Source organism: Colobus angolensis, unplaced genomic scaffold, assembly GCF_000951035.1.
Source record: "Colobus angolensis palliatus isolate OR3802 unplaced genomic scaffold, Cang.pa_1.0 Scaffold12, whole genome shotgun sequence".
NCBI lineage: Eukaryota > Metazoa > Chordata > Mammalia > Primates > Cercopithecidae > Colobus > Colobus angolensis.
The window spans coordinates 11,343,798-11,364,108 of record NW_012113141.1 but is presented as its reverse complement, the minus strand read 5'-3'; the positions used below and the strand labels follow the sequence as shown (position 1 = coordinate 11,364,108).

Below are 20,311 nucleotides of genomic sequence, written 5' to 3'. Positions count from 1 at the left end.
CAATATGCCCAGCTAATTTTTGTATTTTTAGTAGAGACGGGGTTTCGCCATGTTGGCCAGGCTGGTCTCGAACTCCTGACCTCAGGTGATCCGCCCACCTTGGCCTCCCAACATGCTAGGATTACAGGCCTGAGCCACTGCGCCTGGCCAGATTTTTAGATCTTCGAAGTTAATGGTGAAAACTCTTTGTAGAAATGTAGAAAGCACAGAGATGTACAGAGAACACCTGAGTTCCCTGCGGTGCTGGCATCCAGCAATGAGACCCCCAGGCCTGATGTCCTTGGGGCAGCCGTCGCCTTCGCAGCACTCAGGCGAGCCCTTCAGCCTGGAGCCCGCCTCCAGCCTCCACAGGGGGTATTGGCTGGCCGTCAAGTGCTCCTGTCAGCTGAGACAGGGATCTTTTCCAGGCCCTGTTCCGAGTCAGCAGGCAGGAGATAGCCCCCGCTGCTGCCCCGTCAGCTCTAAAAGCTGAAATCCTCAGCTCCTTCTCAAGTTGGTCTGGCTTCATGAATAAGAGCACTCTCCACCAGCAAGAGCAGGCCAGGAGGGGTGGGCAGTGAGGCACCCTGGGGATTGGCACCACCACCCCACTGGCTGCTGCCTGTCAGGGGTCAGCTGTGGGGGGCCTTCTGGCAGGTCTAGTCCCCTCACTGCAGAGCCGTCTTCATCCTGCTCAGCCTGAGGGCTGGGCTTCAGTTTCTGGTGTCGTGCTTGCATGCCCCTGTCTTCTATCTGCACCTCTTGCTCCACTTTCCCTTTTCCTTCTCCATGCCCTCTCCCCTTCTGTGTTCTTCTGAGTGGGCTGAGGCAAAGAGCACCGGGAGGCCAGGGGCCTGTCAGGGTCTTTGACAGGTTGGCTATGCCCTCACCTCCTTACCCGCTCTCAGAGGGGAGATATCCTCAGGAGCTCCCCCAAGGCCACCCTCCTGCCTCAGGCCAGGAGCTGACCTTGTCCAGCGAAGGCTCATTGCTCCCAGGAGGAGGGAGGAACTGCCTGGGGAGTTGAGGTTGGCACCACTGGAAGCCGTAGGTCACTGCTGCCTATTGCAGAGATCTCCCAGGTTCCAACGCACTTTCCCAGACGGGCCCTGCTCACCGAACCCTGTCTGTAGAAGGGCAGCCCCCCACGCTCCTGCCGTCTGCTGCCCTGAATGCAGTTTCATGTCCAGCTACAGGTCCTGCTTGAGGAGCTGAGCTCAGCTGTGGTGGACAGACTGGATAGTGCCAGGGGACAAGGTGAGGCAGCACTGGCTTTTCCAGAACTTAGATGCAGAGGGCTGTTGTAGCAAGAGAAGCTGCCCAGGAAGCAGAGGGAGGTGCCCTTACCGGAGAGCTGTCTGTTCAGGGGCACTACTCCACACTTGGGCCCCATCCTCCCCTGGGACCCTCGAGTGGGCTCTGGCTCTCTTGGGCTGGGTTGCAGCCCATGGGCCTTTCTCACCAGCCTCATGCCTGGGTCTGGCAAGTGTCTTGTGAAGACTAGCCCATCTCTCTTCCCACGCCTTTGCTCACCCAGCACTGGAAGAAAGAGACTAGACTGCAGGTGGCGCTTTTAGAGCAGACTCAGACTGACATCTGATGCCGAGTCTGCCTGGGGTAGAGGAGCCGGTACTGATCATGAGTCAGCTCTGCAGGATGGGGGAGCCCTGGCGAGTCACTTCTAGATCCTGCGGTTCCTCACCAGTGTGTCACTTGGGTCTGCTGGGCTTCCAAATTTTACCATTTTTTTAAAGGTACCTCTTTCCCTTCTTCCCCCTTCACTAAAACTAAGTATGGCACTTCTTGTATTCCTTATAAGGAAGCGGTATTTGGGGATGAATTCATTTTGGAGACCAGCAGTGGCGTGGGGCCCAGGGGAAGGAAGGGAGCTGTGGGCTGGGGGAGCTGCCCACCTCCTACGCTGCCTCTCGTCCTGTCTGCACCTGGGGTCTTCCTAGATGCTCATCCAGAGCACCATGGAGAAACCTTTCAGGGAATCCACGTGGTAACATGTGTCAGCTCTAAAACTATCCATAAATATGTTGTAAAACAGTTAGTATAATGTAAATTTTGAAAAGTATTGTGTATCATAAATTCTTGACTAAATTAGTACACTTTTTTTTTTTTTTTTTTTGAGACTGAGCCTCGCTCTGTTGTCCAGGCTGGAGTGAGTTGGCGCCATCTGGGCTCACTGCGACCTCTGTCTCCCAAGTTCAAGCGATTCTCCTGCCTCAGTCTCACGTGGAGCTGGGACCACAGGCACATGCCACCATGTCTGACTAATTTTTGTAGTTTTAGTAGAAATGGGGTTTCACCATGTTGGCCAGGTGGTCTCGAACTCCTGATCTCATGTGATCTGCCTGCCTTGGCCTCCCAAAGTGCTGGGATTACAGGTGTGAGCCACTGTACCCTGCCCCCAAATAATTCTTTTTAAAATGAAAATTTAAGGAGGATTTTTGTTTTGGAAAATAGCAAACTAAACAAACACGGCATACCATGTAAAGCCGAAAAAATAATCAAAACTGAAATGATTTGAATGACTCCCCGGAACTGTGAGGTCTGAGCAAAGCCAGCCACTGCACTGGCAGCCTCGAGTTTTGACGGTCCTTTTTGTGCAAATTGTTTTTCAGCTCCTCTGCCTCTGTTTTGAGAGATGGGTGGATTTATCAACTGACTCTAGGTGTTTTCTTGTCAACTTCATTCTCTTCTCTTGTTTTCTATATCTGAGATCTTTCTGAACATGTTTTTGCAGAGGCTGCCATCTCCTGTTCTCTGGAGAATGATCTTTAGAGGGAACGGAAGCTTTCTTCCTGTGCGTGTGTGTCTTCCTGTGTTCTAGCACTTGAGGGTAGAGAGTCTTGGGGCGGGGACACCAGTGTCATCACCGCCTCTGTTGTCATGCTTCTGTTTTGCATGTTTGGAAAGCCGTTGAGCCAGGGGAGGAGTTATTCTTGCAGTAAACACTCACTTTGTCATCCATCATTTCCCCGTGTTTTCTAGGGATTATAGAGGTGTGGAGGGGGCTTTTCATATGAGTGCTTCTAAGAGTTTGAATTGAAATTTTAGTGGAGCATATAACTCTCTAGGGATGTGCCAAGATACAAATGCTTTGGATTTCAGCTTTTTAAACGAACTGAGATACACAGCGCTTCACCAGCAGGAATACCGGTGTATTTTTGTCTTTAAAAATAACTCAGCTTGCCAGATTATAAAAGCCAGGATCACAGACACGGTGGGGGCTGGGGGGGGGGCGCTGGTTAATAGGACAGTGGCTGTGGGGTGCAGTCAGTGGGGGTATGGGTGGAGGGGGTGTGCTGCGGTGGGCTCCGTGTTTCCATCCAGCTCCCTAGAGCCTCAGCCTTGACCCCTGCACTGGTGGGAGGTGCTCCTGGTCCATGAGGCTCAGCAGCCTCTCCCTCTCCCTCTCCCTCTCCCTGCCCCTTACTCCCACCAGATCAAAGACACGGTGACAATGGATGCTGGGAGAGCCAACAAGGAGGTTGAAATCCTTCGAAAGCAGTGCAAGGCTCTGTGCCAGGAGCTGAAGGAAGCCCTTCAGGAGGCGGATGTGGCCAAGTGCCGGCGGGACTGGGCCTTCCAGGAGCGAGACAAGATCGTAGCAGAGCGTGACAGCATCCGGTACGGGGTGCCTTCGAGCTGGTGTGGGCTCGCATCTCCCCAGGATGTGGGGACCTGCTAGGGTCTGTTGGGAGGGTCCGAATCGTTTGCTGTGTGTCTAGGTAAGGTGGGAGGGACCTGGGCTCCTCCTTTCTCACCCCTAGTTGATGCCCCAGCCTTGCCTCTTAGTTTTAGAATCTTCCATTGTTTCTCCCTCCCATGTCACTCAGCCCTGTATGTCCTGAGCATGTATTATGTCCACATGAGACGCCTGTGAAGGGACGTGAGGCCGACCTCTTTTATTTGAGGGCTTCTGATGAGAAGAGCACATCTGAAATGCGTCCTTTCAGCAGTATTCCCCAGGCGCCTACTATGTGCCAGGGTCTTAGATCCCTGGAGCAAAGAGACTTCGGGAGAGGCTTGGTTGGGCAGGGCAGTGAGGGAGGAAGATGCGTGACTGAGCTCCAGGGCTGTTGGGGGCATGCAGGGCTCCCTGGGGTGTGGGGACGTCTCCCCAGAGAGCATGGCATTCGAGCTAGAACTGGAAGCATGAGTGGGGTTTTTCCAGGTGGAAAAGGGGGAAGGGCATTGCAGACAGAGGGGACCTGTGGAGTGTGCTCAGGGCAGGGACATGGGTGAGTCATGGGGAGGGCAGGCTGGCGAGATTCCCAGGGGCACGTGTAGAGGCCTTGAAAGGGAAGCCAAGCAGTGTGGACTTGATCCTGGCTGGGGAAGATCCAGGAGAGGCTGTGGTCGTGATGATGTTTGGGGTGGGGAGAGATAATGTCTTGGTATTTGGGAGGTTTCCAAAAGATTCCTTATGTGGTTGGTCAGGGGAGAGACCAATGTCTCTAGGGGCTGATCAGGAGATGAGGATGGCTAGGTGGCGAGGCCCTGCCAGTGGAGAGCACAGCTAGGTGCCCAGTGCAAGAGGAGGGAGGCCCAGGGGCTGCTCCCTGTCTGCTTCTGCCCGGACCCCTTCCACGGGTGTCTCTAGGGGGCAGTCCTCAGCCAGGCTCTGACTGAGGTTGGGGGAGATTTGAGGCTGTGGAGAGGTAGGAACCACAGTCCTCTGGGTATGTCCATTTATGGAGGTTGCACAGAGCCCAGGCCCCTCCACAGCCAGGTCATCTGTTTCTACCTCCTTAGGGTCCTCTTTCGTAGGGTCTCGCCAGGCTTGTACTTTGCACCTGCACAGAGCTAAGAGAGACAGATACATGAGGACCGGCTGCTATCCGAAGGGGCTCCCATCCCAGTTGCAGGGTACAGGGATAGCTCTAGAAAGCTCTGCCTGTGGGTAGATATGAGACATGGGGTAGTGCTGGAGCACAGGCCTGCCAAGCAGGTGGGGGTGCTTCATATAGAGGAGAGCCACCCCTGGCCCCCCAAGTTGACCTTAGAACAGTGAGTGTGTGCAGAGGGTGGTCCTTAACCTCAGGCGCATTGAGGGTGAAACGGGGCATTGGGAACCTGACACTTGTTGCGGGGTGACTGGGGGGGTATATCTTCCCTGCACAGGTCCTCCATGTTCCCTCTGTCATGCATTGGGGCTGGCCTAGGTGGTCTTACCCCCAGATTCCCAAGCACTCCTGTGTATCTGGGGATGGGGCACATGCCGGCAGGTATTTGGAGTGAGGCAGCCAGGCCATGCGCTGCAGACCGGAAGCCCCCTTCCCCGTGCCCCTTCAGGTGACCTTGTCTGCTGCTCCTTCCACCAGGACACTGTGTGACAACCTGAGGCGGGAGCGGGACCGTGCGGTGAGTGAGCTGGCCGAGGCCCTGCGCAGCCTGGATGACACCCGCAAGCAGAAGAATGACGTCAGCCGCGAGCTGAAGGAGCTCAAGTAGGCTGGGACGGGCTCACATCTGGGAGCCCGGGGCCCCTCTTCCTTCCGGGCAAGGCAATGCTGAGTGCATTGGCCAGGGCCTCATCCTTCTGTGTCGACCTGGCCGTTTGTCCCTTCACTTCACTCTGTCTTGCTCTGTCAGTCTGTAGAATGGGTTTGAATGTTATCTCCATGTTGGGTTAATTAGAAATTCTTAGGCCAGAAATTCTTAGACACAGGGCAGGCACCGTGTGCCAAGGCACTAGGAAGGGAGGGCCCTGTTCCTAAGCAGTCCATTTGGGCCAGGCATGCATGTGTTATCCATTCATTCATTCCCCTACTCACTCACTCGCTGAGATTTTTCAAGTACCTGCTCTGTATGGGCCAGCCTTCATTAGAGGCACTGGAGAAATGGCACTGACAAGCATATCAAGTCCCTTTCCTCATGGGCTCACAGTGCACAGGAAGAGACACAGACCAAGGTCAGGTCCATCTAAGAGACAAGTACATCAACAAGTAAAATGACGACAGATTGTGATTTAGAGTTTTAAAGGCAATTGCAACCCCCATCCAGCAGTCTGTTCTGCCTGTGTTATTTGGATGCCCATTTGGAAGACTGTTTAGGGTGTCAGACATCCTCCCCTTGGTTACAGCAACCTCCCAGGGTGTCATTTAAACACTCAGTGGCCTTTAGTAGTGCATTGAAATACAAAGATCAGGGTTTAAGCATAGAAATTGGCAGAGCCCAATAGGCCATGGTCTAAAACCCAAATCTAATTGGAAAGCAGTGGCTCTCCATCCATTACGTGACATTTCCCTAGCTGTTAGTGTGGTGAGGGGGCAGTGAGAAGCTCATGTGTTAGTACAAGTGTGCAAACCTTGCACACTCAAGCGATGCCCTTCAGAAGGGAGTGACAGCTTCTCTTCTTTTCCATTCAGTAAAACTCCTAATGAGACAAAGAGCTCCATTTATTCTGTAAAAACCCAGACTCTCTGGAGCTTGGGTGCTCTCAGGAATATTTTAGGAGTTAAGAGGCAAGGCAGGACTCTTCACAGGGACCATCTTGGGTCTAGCAATGTGATGGAATCAAGGAGTTCTCTTTGAAGGGAAAGCCTAGAACCTCTGGGGCGTGAACATGGGATGTTTTGCCTCTTGTTTGGGCCAGATTTGCCTGAAGCTTGTGCATTCAGCTTGTGTGTTCATTCAGCATGTTTGCGTTTGTGCCTCCTGTCTGCTAAGTTCTCTAACTGGCAGGATGTAGGTGAGGGGGTCTGTGTTGCTGCCTGGGAAGCCTCAGGCACTCCCTGGTAATTCTAGATGAGACAGGTATAGTGAACATTGAATGCTGAGCTCGGCTGCAATGGCCTGGGGAGGGTTTGGGGCAGCGTTGGAAGGCATTGGAGCTCTGCCCTGGAGGCTGAGTGGCATTCTAGAGCCGGCTGGTGAGAGCACAGCCTAGGCAGAGGTGCGGCCCTGGAGCTTGTCTGCTGGAGCAGGAAACACAAGCAGGTCAGGAGCCCAGTGGGCAGCTTTAATGAGCTGGCAAGGCAGCCTGGACCCAGATTTCAGGGAGGGTGTCACAGGCCAGTCACCTGAGGATATAACGAGGCTTCCGAGTCTCTCTTTCACATCCTTGTTACTGGGTCTTTCTCAGAACTAATATTTTTAATTTTGATGAAGTCAAACCTATCTTTTTTTTTAAGATGCAGTTTCACTCTGTTGCCCAGGCTGGAGTGCAGTGGTATAGTCTTTGCTCACTGCAACCTCTGCTTCCTGGGTTCAAGTGATTCTTGTGCCTCAGCCTCCCGAGTAGCTGGGATTACAGGTGCACGTCACCACACCTGCCTAACTTCTATGTTTTTAGTAGAGACGGGATTTCACCATGTTGGCCAGGCTAGTCTTGAGCTCCTGGCCTCAAGTGATCCACCCACCTTGGCCTCCTGAAGTATTGGGATTACAGGCATGAGCCACCACACCTGGCCATCAGTGAACATTTTTTAAAAGTGTAACAATGGCATTAAAGGAAATGTTAAGAACTACGTCTTCATCCTAATATAACTATTTAAGTGGTATTTCGGTTGCTTTTTCTGTCAGTTTTCATTTCAATTTGTGATATATTGGTGTTAACTTTTATCCGAGGTTAAGGGATTTAGGTTGAGATTCATTTATTTGGCCATGGATGTGTAGTCGCTCCAGCGTCATTAATTGGAGGCTGTCCTTCCTGTATTAACGTATGTACCTTTGGTAACTTGGTTCCCTTGCCAACTTTGGTAACCTTGGCATTCCTAGGTTCCTTATTCTGTTCTACAGACCTGTGTGTCTGTCTCCCTGACAGCAGCACAGTCTTGATTGCTGTAGCTGTATACTAAATCTTAAATTGGGTAGAGAGTTTCCTCCCACTTAGTCATTTTCAAAATAGTTTTAGCAATTCTGATGCCTTTTTGTATACATTTTAGAATAGCCGTCTGTATCTACAAAAAATCTTGTTGGCATTTTGATTTTATTTTTTAAATTAAATTTTATTTTTTTGAGATGGAGTCTCACTGTGTCACCAGGCTGGGAGTGCAGTGGTGTGACCTCTACTCCCTGCAACCTCTACCTTCCTGATTCAAGTAATTCTCCTGCCTCCCGAGTAGCTGAGATTACAGGCACATGCCACTATGCCTGGCTAATTTTTGTATTTTTAGTGGAGACGAGGTTTCACCATGTCAGTCAGGCTGGTCTCGAACTCCTGACTTCAGGTGATCTGCCCATCTCGGCCTCCCAAAGTGCTGGGATTACAGGTATGGACCACCGTGCCCAGCTGGCATTTTGATTTTAATTGTGTTAAACCTCTAGATAAATTTGGGGAGAATTTGTCTTTTTTAAAAAAACCACTGTGAAAACTCACAGATACCCCAGAAGCCTTGACCTGACTCTCCGAGTTATTGGGAAACAAGGGGCAAAGGAGCCCATTTTAGCTCTCACGAACTGCCTGCCTCATGAGGTTCAGAGCCATTATGCGGTGGGATGTTTCACCTCCCAAGGGGCTTTCACCATGGCTCTCTCTCTTCACAGGGAACAGATGGAATCCCAGTTGGAAAAGGAGGCCCGGTTCCGGCAGCTGATGGCCCACAGCTCCCACGACTCGGCCATTGACACGGATTCCATGGAGTGGGAAACGGAAGTTGTAGAGTTTGAGAGGGAGACGGTAAGCTGCCTCTGATGGTTCTTCTCTCCTTCTCTGATGGATGAGGGAGGAGAAGGTGACCCTCCTACAGTATCTCCCAGTTTCACCACTCCAAGTTTAGAGGTTCTCCTCTTCCTCCCAGGAGTGTGGCGGCATCCTTTCCCAGCAGCTGTCCAGGCTGGGCTGCAGCCAGGGAAGGGCAGGGTCCTGGGGGGATGCTGACAGGGATGTCTGTCTGCAGTGGCCAGAAGGGGCAGGTTGCAGGTACTCATAGGTTTCCATCCTGGGGATGGACTGTCTCATCAGATGAGGTGAAGGGACAGTCCCGCACATTGGAGTGAGCAGCTTGGGGGCTTAAGAGCCAAATGTTTCTGTCACTGCTTTGTGAAATGCGTTGCTGTTGCTGCTGTTTTTGCAGGAGGATATTGACTTGAAGGCACTGGGGTTTGATATGGCAGAAGGTGTGAATGAGCCTTGTTTCCCGGGAGACTGTGGCATATTTGTCACTAAAGTGGACAAAGGAAGCATTGCTGATGGGCGCTTAAGGTAAGAGTTGAGGCCCAGGCCCTGGAAGCAAGGTGGGGCCCTTCTCCCCAGTGCGGAGGACCCGAAGAGAGCCAGGTAGCACTTAGGTGAACATTTCCCAGCCTGAGATCTGTCCAAGGCCTGCAGTCTCAGCAGCTCATACTGCTCCAAAAAGAAACAGTGCTTCTCAGTTGCCTCTGAATCTGATTATTCTTTAGTTACCAGGTGCTGTCTTTTGCTCCTTTGGGTGGGAAAGTGCTCAGGGGGTATGTGTGAGAGCCCAGGACGTACATGGCATCCTCATTCAGGGAAATAGTCATGATGATAAAATAGTTAACACTATTACAGTGCTGACTGTTTGCTGAGTACTGGTTTAAATACTTCATAGAAATTAATTGATTAGTCTTTACAACCCTACAAGGTAGGCGTGATTATTGCCCCCATTTTACATATGAGGACACTGAGGCCTAGAGGGGCTGGGTCATACAACTAGTAAGTGGTAGGGCCAGGATTTAAACCCAGGCTGTCTAACCTCAGCATCTGCAAATTTCACCAATGTGCACTCCTGCAAGAGGAGATTTTCTGAACGTGTTACGTGAGGCACCCACTCCTTGGCAGTCAGCCCCCTGAATGGTAGTGGGCTAACCCCCTGAATGGGCGGCTAACCGCTGGTCCCACAGCCTGTGTGGGTGCTGAACTGGCTGTGCCCCTTCTCAGGGTCAACGACTGGCTGCTGAGAATCAACGATGTGGACCTCATCAACAAGGACAAGAAGCAGGCCATCAAGGCGCTCCTCAATGGGGAGGGGGCCATCAACATGGTCGTGCGGCGGAGGAAGTCCCTGGGTGGGAAGGTGGTTACGCCGCTGCACATCAACCTCAGTGGACAGAAAGGTAGCGGGCCTGTGGACATGGCAGAGTGCCTCAGGTGGCTGGGGCCCTTTTTTGTGGACAGGTGCCAGGGGTGCCCCTTAGAGTATCTCATTCACAGGGATGAGGGGCCGATGCCATTTAAATGTAGCCCATGTGCTTTCCTGGCAGGAGGTTGTCTGGGCCTTGAGTCTTGCTTTCTGAGCGTTTGATTTACCCGGGCAGATGTAAGGGCAGATGTAACTGAGCCCCCAATTGGTGGGACTGGGGCAGGGTGCAGGGGTAGAGAGGGTGCAGCCTGCTGACATCCTCTTTTGTAGGAAGATGGTAACAAAGATGAGGTAGGGTGACCGGGGCTGGGCAGCGAGGCCAGGGGCTACCCAGTGACCTCCTGTGGCTTGCAGACAGCGGCATCAGTCTGGAGAATGGAGTGTATGCTGCCGCCGTGCTGCCCGGAAGCCCTGCCGCCAAAGAAGGGTCCCTTGCTGTGGGAGACAGGATTGTTGCGGTAAGTCTCAAGGCTGGAGCCAGGGTCATCTGCCGTGCATAGACAGATTACATTTGGGAGGTCTGAGCAAGAAGTAATGAACAAAGATTTTATATTTTCCTTGTTCTGGGCATTGTACTATGTGAACATTTAAACATAGGTTTCTTGATGATATATTTCTATTTACTGTAGAAAATTAGGAAATAAAAGGTCTAGGAGGGAAATAAGAATCAATTGCATTGCTACCATGTGTAGATAACCTTTCTCCATCTCTCTCTGTCGCTCAGGCTGGAGTGCAGTGATGCAATCCCAGCTCACTGCAACCTCCAAAGGCCTAAGAGGGAAATAAGAACCACTTGCTTTCATACCACCTGTAGATAAGCTTTATTAACTTTTTTTCTTTTCTTTTTTTTTTTTGATATGGAGTCTTGCTCTGTCGTCCAGGTTTGAGTGCAGTGGCGCAATCCTGGCTCACTGCAACCTCCGACTCTTGTGTTCAAGTGATTCTCCTGCCTCAGCCTCCTGAGTAGCTGGGATCACAGGCATGTGCCACCGTGCCTGGCTAATTTTTGTACTTTTATAGAGATGGGGTTTCACTATGATGGCCAGGCTAGTCTTGAATTTCTGACCTCAGGTGATCTGCCTGCTTTGGCTTCCCAAAGTGCTGGGATTACAGGTATGGGCCACAGCGCCCAGCTTTATTAACATTTTAAATGTAGTTCTCTACATTTAACATTCTCATGAATGTTTATCAAGGACAGTTTAAAAAATTGACATCATTGTGTTGTGACTTTTAAACACCGTCCTTTTTTAAAAAAACTAAATATAATACCTATTTTTAAATTTTTTTGTTACCAAAGTAAGTCCTATTTGTTGTAAAACAGCCAAGCAATACAAAAATATGTAAAATGAAAAGTGGCAGTCCCTTCCCCCTTTAATCCTGCTCCTAGAGATTGTCCCTGCCCCCATTTGGAAGATAAGTACCCAGCCCGCATAAGTGCCCCTACAAATCCATATATACCTAGATAGATTTCTTGGTTTGGTTTTGCTGTTTATGTACAATAATGGGATCTGCAATTTGCATCCTACCTTGGATATCTTTCCAAGTCTAGCCTGGCTAATGTTACCCACCTTATGGTATTCTGTTGTTTGATTATATGTAGTATAAATTATCCCCCTCCTGATGGCCATAGAAGTTGTTTGCAGGGTCTGCAATTGCAAACAGTCCTGCATTTAACTTTACCTGTGTGCACAGACCCTCTGGAGACACCTAATGGTATCTCTGAGACTGAGCTACAAATGCTGTGAGATTGCTGAGTCATAGGACATGCAAATTTAATACTTCTAACTAACCTTTCAAAATTGAAAATGCCAGCAGGGCGCAGTGGCTCACTCCTGTAATCCCAGCACTTTGGGAGGCTGAGGCAGGTGGATCACCTGAGGTCGGGAGTTCGGGACCAGCCTGGGCAACATGGTGAAACCCAGTCTTTACTAAAAATACAAAAATTAGCCGGGCTTGGTGGTAGGTGCCTGTCATCCCAGCTACTCGGGAGGCTGAGGCAGGAGAAGCACTTGAACCTGGGAGGCAGAGGTTCAAGAGATCCTCTTGAGGATCTCAAGAGAGCTGAGATCACACCACTGCCCTCTAGCCTGGGTGACAGAGCAAGACTCCTGTCTCTAATAAATAAAAAATAAAAACTGAAAATGCCATACACTTTTTCATGGCATACATACAAAATTCCAATAGTACAAAAGGCAAATAGTGACAATAGTTCTTCCTCTGGCTAGACCTCTTGTGTACTACTTCCCACCCCGGTGGTAATCACTGTTAACAATTTATTATATTATGTCCCAGAAACTTTCAAAACATGTACATCTCACACATTTTTGGGGGGTTGGGGTAACCTGGATGGGATTATAATATACTCAATTGTTCATCTTGCTTTTTGTTTTTATTTTTATTATTTTTTAAGATGGAGTGTCACTCTGTTGCCCAGGCTGGAGTACAGTGGTGTGATCTTGGCTGACTATAGCCTCCGCCTCCCAGGTTCAAGTGATTATCCTGCTTCAGCCTCCTGAGTAGCTGGGATTACAGGCACATGCCACCACACCCAGCTAATTTTTGTATTTTTAGTAAAGACGGGGTTTCGCCATGTTGGCCAGGCTGGTCTCGAACTCCTGACCTCAGGTGATCCACCTGCCTTGGCCTTTCCAAGTGCTGGGATTACAGATGTGAGCCACCACACCCAGCCAGATTTTAGCAGCATGTCTTGGAGGTCCCTCCATATTCATATCTTTTTATTTTTATTTTTGTTTGAGATAGTCTCACTCTATTGCCCAGACTGGAGTGCAGTGGCATGATCTTGGCTCACTGCAACCTCTGCCTCCCAGGTCCAAGTGATTCTCCTGCCTCAGCCACCTGAGCAGCTGGATTACAGACCTGTGCCACCAAGCCCTGATAATTTTTTTGTATTTTTGGTAGAGATGGGGGTTTCACCATGTTGCCCAGGCTGGTCTTGAACTCCTGACCTCAAATGATCTGCCCTCAGCCTCCCAAAGTTCTGGGATTACAGGTGTGAATCACCATGCCCAGCCCATATTCACGTCTTTAGATCTGCCTTGGTTATTCCCATAACTGTGTGTCATTCCTTAGTGACAGCAGCCTAAGCTGTTGATCAGTCCCTCCTGAGGGATAGTCTGGGCATCTCTGCCTTTACTTACATCTGTGTCGTGCTGCATGGCCACTGGCGTGCCACTTCATAGGGACCCAGGAGTGTGCCCTGGGGTACATTCCTGGGGTGAGGGTTTGCTGGGTCAGAGGGCATGAATGTTTAACATCCAGTGAGATCTTCTCCCTTTGCTCCAAAAAGGTCATGGCTTTTTCAGTCCTCCCTGCAGTGTGTGGGGGAACTCACTGCCTCCCATCTTTGCCAATGTTTTTCAGATTTTCAGGGGAGCCAGAGTATAAAAGCTATATGGCCATTATGAAAAATTTTTAAATGTGGATATGTTAAAAGGAAAAAAAACACAAATTAATTTACTACTTCAAGATAATCATTCTGCAGATATTTTAAAAAGAAAACTTGACTTTGGCCAGGCGTGGTGGCTCACGCCTGTAATCCTAGCACTTTGGGAGGCCGAGGTGGGTGGATTGCCTGAGTTCAGGAGTTCAAGACCAGCCTGGGCAACACAGTGAAACCCTGTCTCTACTAAAATACAAAAAAATTAGCCGGGCAGGGAGGCATGCGTCTGCAATCCCAGTTACTCGGGAGGCTGAGATAGGAGAATTGCTCGAACCTGGGAGGCGGAGGTTGCAGTGAGCCGAGATCATGCCTCTGCACTTCAGCCTGAGGGACAGAGCGAGACTCCATCTCAGAAAAAAAAAAAGAAAACTTGACTTTCAAATGATTATAGATTCATAGGAAGCTGCAGAGATAGTACGGGGGGGTCCTATGTACTCTTCTCCCTGCTTCCCCTCATGGTTGCACATTGCATGAGTACAATATCAAAGCTGGCATATTGACATTGATACTCTGTGTGTGTGTGTGTGTGATTGTGTGTGGTTTAACACATGTTGTTCTGTGTAACTACCACCATAATGAAGATGCGTAGCTGTTCCATCAGCACTGAGATCTCCCTCCGACTGCCCATTTGTAGTAACACCCCCTGCTCCCTCCCATCCCTGCCTCCTGGCAGCTGATTTGTTCTCCATCTCTGTGATGTCCTTTTGAGAATGTTACAGACATGGAATCATATAGTATGTGACCTTTGGAGCTGGGCTGTTTGCATTCCGCACCATGCCGGCAAGATCCACCCAAGAGGCTGTGTGTGCTGGCCGCTCGTTCCTTATCATTGCTGAGCAGTGCTCTGCAATGTGGGTGTATCACAGTTTAGTCATTCACCTGTTGCACACACACTTCTTAAGAAGGTCTGCACATAGCTGTGAGGGATGTGGGCAGAGATTCCGGGAGCAGGGTTGAGAGGTTCTTTGTGAACACTCACAGGGCCCCACTTCATGTGGTACTTTCTCTACAAGGCCTTTCCTCTCCATGGTCTTGTTTTTAGTCCCCCTGCTTTCCCGAGCCACATGCATACATTTATCTTCCATTTCCTCTGTGTAGGCAAGAGGCTGGGAAGTTCTGAGCTGAGGTCCCGTGCCACGTGGCAGGGCACAGCCATGCCAAGATGTTCCCTCCAGGTCCTCGGTGTTCTGATCCCAGAAGGACACGTTCCTCCCCCAGCCTGCTGTGAAGGCTTTTGTGTTCCTCTACCTCAGAAACCCCTTAGCTGGACTCCTTGAGCCTCATCAGGAGGACCTCTATCCTTTGCCAACTCCTGACTTTGGCACCTTGCATTTGGTGACTGTCTAGCGCAGGAGGTTAGGTGGGCAGAGACCCCAACCTGGTAGGCCTGAGGCCGCTCTGCCTGTGGCCTGACGTGCTCTCTGTCCTGCTCTAGATCAATGGCATTGCACTGGACAACAAGTCTCTGAATGAATGTGAATCTCTGCTGCGGAGCTGCCAGGACTCCCTGACCCTGTCCCTCCTGAAGGTAAGGGCTGGACGTGGCTCTGCTCTCATGGTCAGGAGTATGGGCAAAGCCCTGACTCCACACAGCCACGCTACTCCTCAGGCTCACAGGATCCTTGAGAACAGGGTGGGGATTTACCGAGTGCAGTGGGGGCAGGAACCCTGACTGGACGCTGGCCTGCAATCAGAAAACCACAGTCAAGGCCATGTTGGGCATAGTTGGGTACATTTGAATCTGGACCTGATCATTAGATGACCTTAAGGAATTGTTGCCAATTTTCCTAGGTATGATGATGGCACTGGGGTTGTTATACAGGAGAATGGCCTTATGTGGGGGAGGTACAAACTAAAGTTGTTAGAAGTGATGTGTCATGGCCGGGCGTGGTGGCTCATGCCTGTAATCCCAACACTTTGGGAGGCCAAGGTAGTCGAATCACTTGAGCCCAGCAACACAGCAAGACCTTGCCTCTACAGAAAATGCAAAAAGCCCAGGAGGTCAAGGTGGCAGTGAGCTGTGATCGTGCCACTGCACTCCAGCCTGGGTGACAAAGTGAGATCCTGTCTCAAAAATGAAAGGAAGGGACTGGGCGCGATGGCTCATGCCTGTAATCCCAACACTTTGGGAGGCGGGTGGATCACCTGAGGTCAGGAGTTCAAGACCAGCCTGACCAACATGGAGAAACCCCATCTCTACTAAAAATACAAAAATAGCCGGACGTGGTGACGCATTCCTGTAATCTCAGCTACTCAGGAGCCTGGGGCAAGAGAATCGCTTGAACCCAGGAGGTAGAGGTTGCAGTGAGCTGAGATCATGCCTTTGCACTCCAGCCTGGGTAACAAGAGCAAAACTCCGTCTCAAAAAAAAAAGGGAGAAAAAAGAAGGGAAGTGACATGTCATGATATTCGTAACTTGCTTTCCAATGTTCTGTAGTATCATTATAGATATAGACAAAAAGACAATTTAGTGAAATATTGTTGAATCTACATGGTACATTTATGGACATTTGTTATACTTTTCTACATATTTGAAAAGTTTAATAATAGAAAGTTAGAAAAAATAGGCCCAATTTAGAAAACATCTCTTAATGAAATGGCTGGGCCTATTTTTTCTAACTTTCTATTAAGAGATGTTTTCTAAATTAACTATTTTCAAATTAATTGACTTGTTTTTGGAAACAGTTTTATGTTTACGGAAAAGTTGGGCTGATACAGAATTCTTAGTACTCTCTCAACCACCCCACCACCACCATCCCCACTCCTGTCCCTAAGTTTCCCCAATTTTGGTATTTTGCATTAGTGTAGTTAGTACATGTGTTACAATTAGCGAGCCAATGTGGATGCATTAGTATTAACTATAATGCATAGTTTACATTAAGGTTCAGTCTTGGTGGTGTATTTTCTGTGAGTTTTGATGCAGGTAATGACATGTACCACCATTATAATATCATACACAGTAGTTTCACTGCTCTAAAAATTCCCTATGCTCCCCATATTTATCCAAGCCCCTGGCAACAACTGATCCTTTTACTGCCCCCATGCTTGTGTGTTTTCCAGAATGCCATAGAGTTGGAATCAGAGTGTATAGAATGGCTTCTTCACTTGCTAATATACACTTAAGGTTCCTCCACATCATTTCAGTTCTTTTTAGTGCTAATTAATATTCTGTTGTCTGGGTGTACCACAAGAGATACATTTTTAACAAGACATTATGCAGGTGATTTCCTTTTTTTTTTTTTTTTGAGATAGAGCCTTGCTCTGTTATCCAGGCTGGAGTGCAGTGGTGTGATCTCACTTCACTGCAATCTCCATCTCCCGGGTTCAAGTGATTCTCCTGCCTCAGCCTCCCAAGTAGCTGGGACTACTGGTGCATGCCACTGTGCCTGGCTTATTTTTGTAATTTTAGTAGAGACGGGGTTTCACCATATTGGTCAGGCTGGTCTTGAACTCCTGACCTCATGACCTGCCTGCCTCGGCCTCCCAAAGTGCTGGGATTACCCGCATGAGCCACCATGCCCAGCCCAGGTGATTTCGGAAAGTGTTCAAAGTTAATAAAACTTTGACTCTTCTTTGAGTTCAGAGTGACCAGGGCCATGGGAAAACTTCTCTATTAGGAAGAAGCATATGTGTTTGTGTGTATGTGCATCTCTGTCTGTCTGTCTCTTTTTTAAGGGGCAGGTGGCCCATTCCTGACCATTGCTTTACCTGTGGGGACGGTTTTCAGTGGCAGCTCTAAGTCCTGCCATCTCACTTTCTCTCTCACTCCTCTGCAATCCCTGCCTAGGTGTTCCCTCAGAGCTCCTCGTGGAGTGGCCAGAACATTTTTGAAAATATCAAAGACTCTGATAAGATGCTGAGTTTTCGAGCCCATGGCCTGGAGGTCCAGGCTCATAACAGACGGAATTTAATACAGCACAATAACTCCACGCAGACAGATATCTTCTACACGGACAGGCTGGAAGACAGGAAGGAGCCAGGCCCCCCAGGAGGCAGCAGCTCCTTTCTGCACAAGCCATTCCCTGGGGGGCCCTTGCAGGTCTGCCCCCAGGCCTGTCCCAGTGCCTCTGAGCGTAGCCTGAGCTCCTTCCGCTCAGATGCCTCTGGGGACCGTGGCTTTGGGCTGGTGGACGTGCGTAGCCGGCGGCCACTGCTGCCCTTTGAGACGGAGGTGGGCGCCTGTGGGGTTGGGGAGGCCCCCCTGGACAAGGTGGACTCTGAAGGCTCCAACAGCGGCGGGACCTGGCCCAAGGCCGTGCTCAGCTCCACGGCAGCGCCTGAGAAGCTCTCCGTTTATAAGAAGCCAAAGCAAAGAAAGTCCATCTTTGACCCTAACACTTTCAAACGCCCCCAGACACCCCCCAAAATAGATTACCTGCTGCCAGGTCCTGGGCCTGCTCACTCTCCCCAGCCCTCCAAGAGGGCGGGGCCTCTGACACCCCCAAAACCTCCCAGAAGGAGCGACTCCATTAAGTTCCAGCACAGGCTGGAGACTAGCTCCGAGTCAGAGGCCACTCTGGTGGGCAGCTCCCCATCCACTAGTCCCCCAAGTGCCCTGCCCCCCGATGTGGACCCCGGGGAGCCCATGCATGCATCACCCCCTCGCAAGGCCAGGGTCCGCATCGCTTCCAGCTACTACCCTGAAGGAGATGGGGACTCCTCCTACCTGCCGGCCAAGAAATCCTGTGATGAGGACCTTACATCCCAGAAGGTGGACGAGCTGGGGCAGAAGCGTCGCCGGCCAAAATCTGCTCCCAGTTTTCGGCCTAAGCTTGCTCCAGTAGTGATTCCTGCTCAGTTCCTGGAGGTAGTGCTGAGCCCCAGGGTGCAGGGAGGGGAGGCCTGGGGGGGCAATTGGCCGAAGGAGGGCTGCTGAGTGGCCCTGCACCAGTGTTCCAGGCTCCTGTTTAGCCTGGTACCTTTGCCTTTGCTGTTGGACTCAAGTGGGAAGTGACCCAGCTAGGAGGTAGGTAAGTGGAGTGGAAATACGTGGTAGTGGGAGTGTGACACAAGAGGGGAACACCTTCTTGGGCATAGCATTTGGTTTGCTTTTTTAATAAGAAGCTTTTGAACTTAAACAATAAAACCTAGGGCATGGACTTGTCTTGAAGGGCTAGGGAGATGAGGTGGCATGTGTGAGGCTGAGTGGGCAGCAGGACGGCCTGATCGTGTGTGCTGTCATAGTTTCCAGAGGGCGAGATTGCTGGGGACTGTGGAAAGCATCTCAGGCACCAGTCCACACTGCTCACTGGGGACAGAGAGCTTCCCACAGCCCTGCACATCAGACAGAGTTGTATGTGCCTGATACACGTGTGCATTCTCACCACTACATGATCTCTATGTGAAAGATTCATTCTCTGTGGTTTTCTTCTGAAGTAAAGCTGCTACCTTGCAGATGTGTAAGGCAACATGAATGGGCAACACTTCTCTCTAGCTGTCCCCTCCTGTGCCCCAGTGGGAGGAGCTGGTTCCTGGGGACAGAAACTGGCTTGCAGAGCTGCCCAAGCGCTCCACTGTTTTCGTGTTTTTTTTTTTTCCCCCAAAACGGAGTCTCGCTCTGTCACCCAGGCCTGAGTGCAGTGGTGCAGTCCTGGCTCACTGCAACTTCTGCCCCCCGAGTTCAAGCGATTCTCCTGCCTCAGCCTCCCAAGTATCTGGGATTACAGGCACCCACTACCATGCCCAGGTAATTTTTGTATTTTTAGTAAAGATGGGGTTTCGCCATGTTGGCCAGGGTGGTCTCAAACTCCTGACCTCAGGTGATCCGCCTGCCTTGGCCTCCCAAAGTGCTGGGATTACAGGTGTGAGCCACAGTGCCCAGCCACGCTCCACTCTTTCTAGCAGACACTCTTGCCCTTGAATCTGCAGGAACAGAAGTGTGTCCCAGCCAGTGGAGAACTCTCCCCGGAGCTCCAGGAGTGGGCACCTTACTCACCTGGGCATTCCAGCCGGCATAGCAACCCCCCGCTATACCCTAGCAGGCCATCTGTGGGTGAGTCAGCCAGCCAGGGGCTGGGGCTAAGGGTCGGTGTAAACTCGGGATGCCTAGTCTCCAGGGAGAGGGGAGGCAGCATTTCAGAGAGCTGCCATGACTTTTCAGCCCTGAGGTCCAGAGAACTGGGAAATGCTGCCCTCTCTGGGATGGTTTGTCTTGTAGCCATGACATGTCTAAGCTTGTCAAAATGCTTTCTCCCCTGGGAAATAGGAAGCATGAAAGAGACTTCCCCACTTTTTACAGATGGAGACAGGCCAGGAGCCGTAGCCACATTGTGAATTGGTGGTTAAAACTCATCTCCCAAGTCCTTTTCCCAAAAGACTGTGGCTGCGTCCTGGGATACAGGGAAAAGGCTTGTTTAAGTCCAGAGCTGGCTGGGTCCTTTGGGGCGACTCTTCTCACCAAGCGCATTTCTAGGCACTGTTCCCCGGAGTTTGACCCCCAGCACCACCGTGAGCTCCATCCTGCGGAACCCCATCTACACTGTGCGTAGCCACAGAGTCGGCCCCTGCAGCTCTCCACCTGCGGCCCGAGATGCTGGCCCCCAGGGTTTGCATCCCAGGTATGTGAAGGCACACTACGCTTCTCTGTACCCCAGCTGCCCAAGCCCACCTGGACATGGAACCACTGGTGCATAAAGAGGCTTACTGGTGGAGAAACTTCCTTGCCTGGCTGGGAGGGGCTGGCTAGAGCAGCACAGGGAAAGGAGCCTTAGGGCTGCTTTCTGAATTAATCAGCACAAGGTTTCAAAAGGTACTGGAAGGACACGATAGTGATAGCAACTGATATTTGAGTGCTTATGTCCCAGCCACTGTGCCC

General features: G+C 50.7%; 1 protein-coding gene across 1 annotated transcript in view; it reads left to right on the top strand.

Annotated features, from left to right (window-relative positions):
• DLG5 (discs, large homolog 5 (Drosophila)) overlaps positions 1 to 20,311 on the top strand; it is a 136,569-nt gene that overhangs the window by 88,348 nt on the left and 27,910 nt on the right. The window contains exons 8-17 of the mRNA XM_011928797.1: positions 3,434 to 3,618; positions 5,316 to 5,441; positions 8,482 to 8,614; positions 9,012 to 9,139; positions 9,836 to 10,011; positions 10,392 to 10,495; positions 14,933 to 15,025; positions 17,285 to 18,304; positions 19,366 to 19,489; positions 19,910 to 20,054. Of these exons, the coding sequence (XP_011784187.1) occupies positions 3,434 to 3,618; positions 5,316 to 5,441; positions 8,482 to 8,614; positions 9,012 to 9,139; positions 9,836 to 10,011; positions 10,392 to 10,495; positions 14,933 to 15,025; positions 17,285 to 18,304; positions 19,366 to 19,489; positions 19,910 to 20,054 (2,234 nt within the window). The remainder of the gene's footprint in view (positions 1 to 3,433; positions 3,619 to 5,315; positions 5,442 to 8,481; positions 8,615 to 9,011; positions 9,140 to 9,835; positions 10,012 to 10,391; positions 10,496 to 14,932; positions 15,026 to 17,284; positions 18,305 to 19,365; positions 19,490 to 19,909; positions 20,055 to 20,311) is intronic.